General features: G+C 50.9%; 1 protein-coding gene across 1 annotated transcript in view; it reads right to left on the bottom strand.

Moving 5' to 3' along the window:
- The window catches only part of TP53RK (TP53 regulating kinase), a 2,520-nt gene extending 1,797 nt beyond the window's left edge, over window positions 1-723 (bottom strand). The window contains exon 1 of the mRNA XM_009998773.1: window positions 651-723. Coding sequence (XP_009997075.1) covers window positions 651-723 — 73 coding nt within the window. The remainder of the gene's footprint in view (window positions 1-650) is intronic.
- Window positions 724-2,186: the final 1,463 nt, after the last annotated feature.

Here is a 2,186-nt window from a genome sequence, read left to right as displayed (position 1 = left end):
CCGGGGCCCCTCCCGGGGGACCCCCCACGCGTGGGACGGGGCGGAAGTGAGACCCTCGGCTGCCCGGGGCTGTGGCGTCTTGTGCGGCCCCCGATGCGCTCCCAGCGGCTCTCGGGCAACCCCCTTCTCCTCCCCAGCCACCCCCTGAGCTCCAGGGGGTCTCCAGCCTGCGACAGGCCGCGGGGTGACCTGATGTCCCCGAAGCTCCTGCCCCCGAGAGGCCGCTCAGGTGCGTGGGGGGACCGGCCCTTCCTTGGGAGGCCGAGACCGTGGTAGTAAAGGATGGGCAAACCTCCCTTCCTTGGGTTTCTAGGGTGTGTGTGGCACGCTGAAGACCCAGCACTCTGCTGGGTGATCTGCACACGCTGCAGTTCATGTGCCTCAGTAGATAAAAAGAGACTTTGGCCCAATCCCTCTCAATATGTTTTCAATTGTTGCCTTTGGAGGTGCCACAAGTCCTTGTTTTCTTATCCACAACATTTGCTTCCTTTTCAGAACACTTATATTTTACTAACACATTCCATACAGCTTACTTGTCATTGCACGGTGGGATCCTGCCTGGAAAATATTTATCTTGCTTCAGCAACAACTTTTAACAACCTTCCCAGCTTTTCAATGATACGAACAACCCATCCCACAATTCTACCCACTCCTGGCATCCACAGCAGGGATAGAGGAGCCCACTAACTGGGCCAGGGAAGGAGATGTGGTCATGGGCACCATGGCTGGAATCTGTAAATGCCAAAAACAATCATAGATACAAAGATGTTTTCCCCTGTTGTAAGCAGATTTTTATCTAAGCATGGGTGAACAGGCCCCACAGACATACATATATAACCTAAGAACAAGTAAGTGCACACAGGTGCCCTCTTCATTATTCTGGCAAATGTCATGGTCTTCTCTCATGCTGCCCAAAAACACCCTCCAGAGCTTTCAAAATACAAAAGAAAATATTTTTGCTTTATTCTTCCCCCTTATTTTATTTATTTAAATTTTATCTTCCCTGTGATTTCACTTATTCTTTTCCCTTCAAATGCAATAATCAGTTGACACAGCCCTTGGAAACCATCTAGAGCCACTTACAATATTTATGGTTATCACCCAGTATTTGTGTTGGAATATTGAATCACCCCAGATAATTGCACTGAAGCCACAGACCCTCTGTTAAGTGGTGTGATTATGTAACTTTGTTCTCCTGGTGACAAGCATTTATAAACTCTCCTTTTACAAACAATGGAAACAAGTTAGAAGCTGCAGTGCAGCAACCCAAGCTAATGGAAACCAAGGCAGGTCCCACGGGCTCCTTGCTGCTATCCTGGGGCTCCAGCTCTGCAGGCAGCTCTCCCCTCACTCCTTGGATCATTTAAGGATGGAGGCTGCCATCCACAATGCTGGACAGCCTGGGAAAGGGCTGTTTGGGCTACATCAGGGCTCAGGGGGCTCCTCATGCCCATCTAAGGCACTTGTTGGCTCTGATGTCGTGTCCTCAACCTGCAAAATCTGGGTAGGGTGATAAACCCTCCTGTGTGTGAATTCACAGCTCTGGCTCCCATCATAGCTCAGAATTGCTGCTCTTGGCCAGTTCCTCAGCAGGAGGATGCTTCAGGCAGGGCAGCTGGTAGGGACTGGCTGCCAACAGAGGGGCACTGGGGTGCTGGGCAGCACCCTGGGTTGCTGCCATACTGGAGACTTCCCTAAAATGTGCAGGGAACAGGACCCATGGGGCGACCACCAGTGCTGACTGGCATTGCCAGCAAACCCCCCAGGGTTAGGAGAACAGAAAAGGAGTGCAGCCTGGTGTTTTAAGGAGAAAACTCCCTGGGCTGGAAAGGAGGATGCAGTAAATGCAGGTGCCTGGCGAGCTGGCTCCATCCCAGCAGCTGTGACACTGGTGCCTGCTCATGGATTATCATTTTCATCAGTGACTGAGTTGAGTTTGGTCAGTTTGGTCCCCTGAAAACCTTCGTAAGGGCCAATCATAAACAGAGAAAATGTGCTCTAGTGTGTGATGAGCATCACTGACCAACATGTCTTCCTCACTGCAGGATGGATTGGCTTCTTCTCTGGTACCTGTATTTTAATTCGTGGTTTGAAAGCCTCTTTTAGCTGCTCCAGCCCAGAGGTAGGGATACACAGCTTCAGCAATCACAGCCAGGTTGTGTTACCAAACACAGGCTGCCATTTCA

Source organism: Chaetura pelagica, unplaced genomic scaffold (genome assembly GCF_000747805.2).
Source record: "Chaetura pelagica isolate M959 unplaced genomic scaffold, ChaPel_1.0 scaffold275, whole genome shotgun sequence".
Taxonomy (NCBI): Eukaryota; Metazoa; Chordata; class Aves; order Apodiformes; family Apodidae; genus Chaetura; species Chaetura pelagica.
Note: the sequence above shows the minus strand (reverse complement) of the source record. Positions and strands in the feature narration are given on the sequence as shown.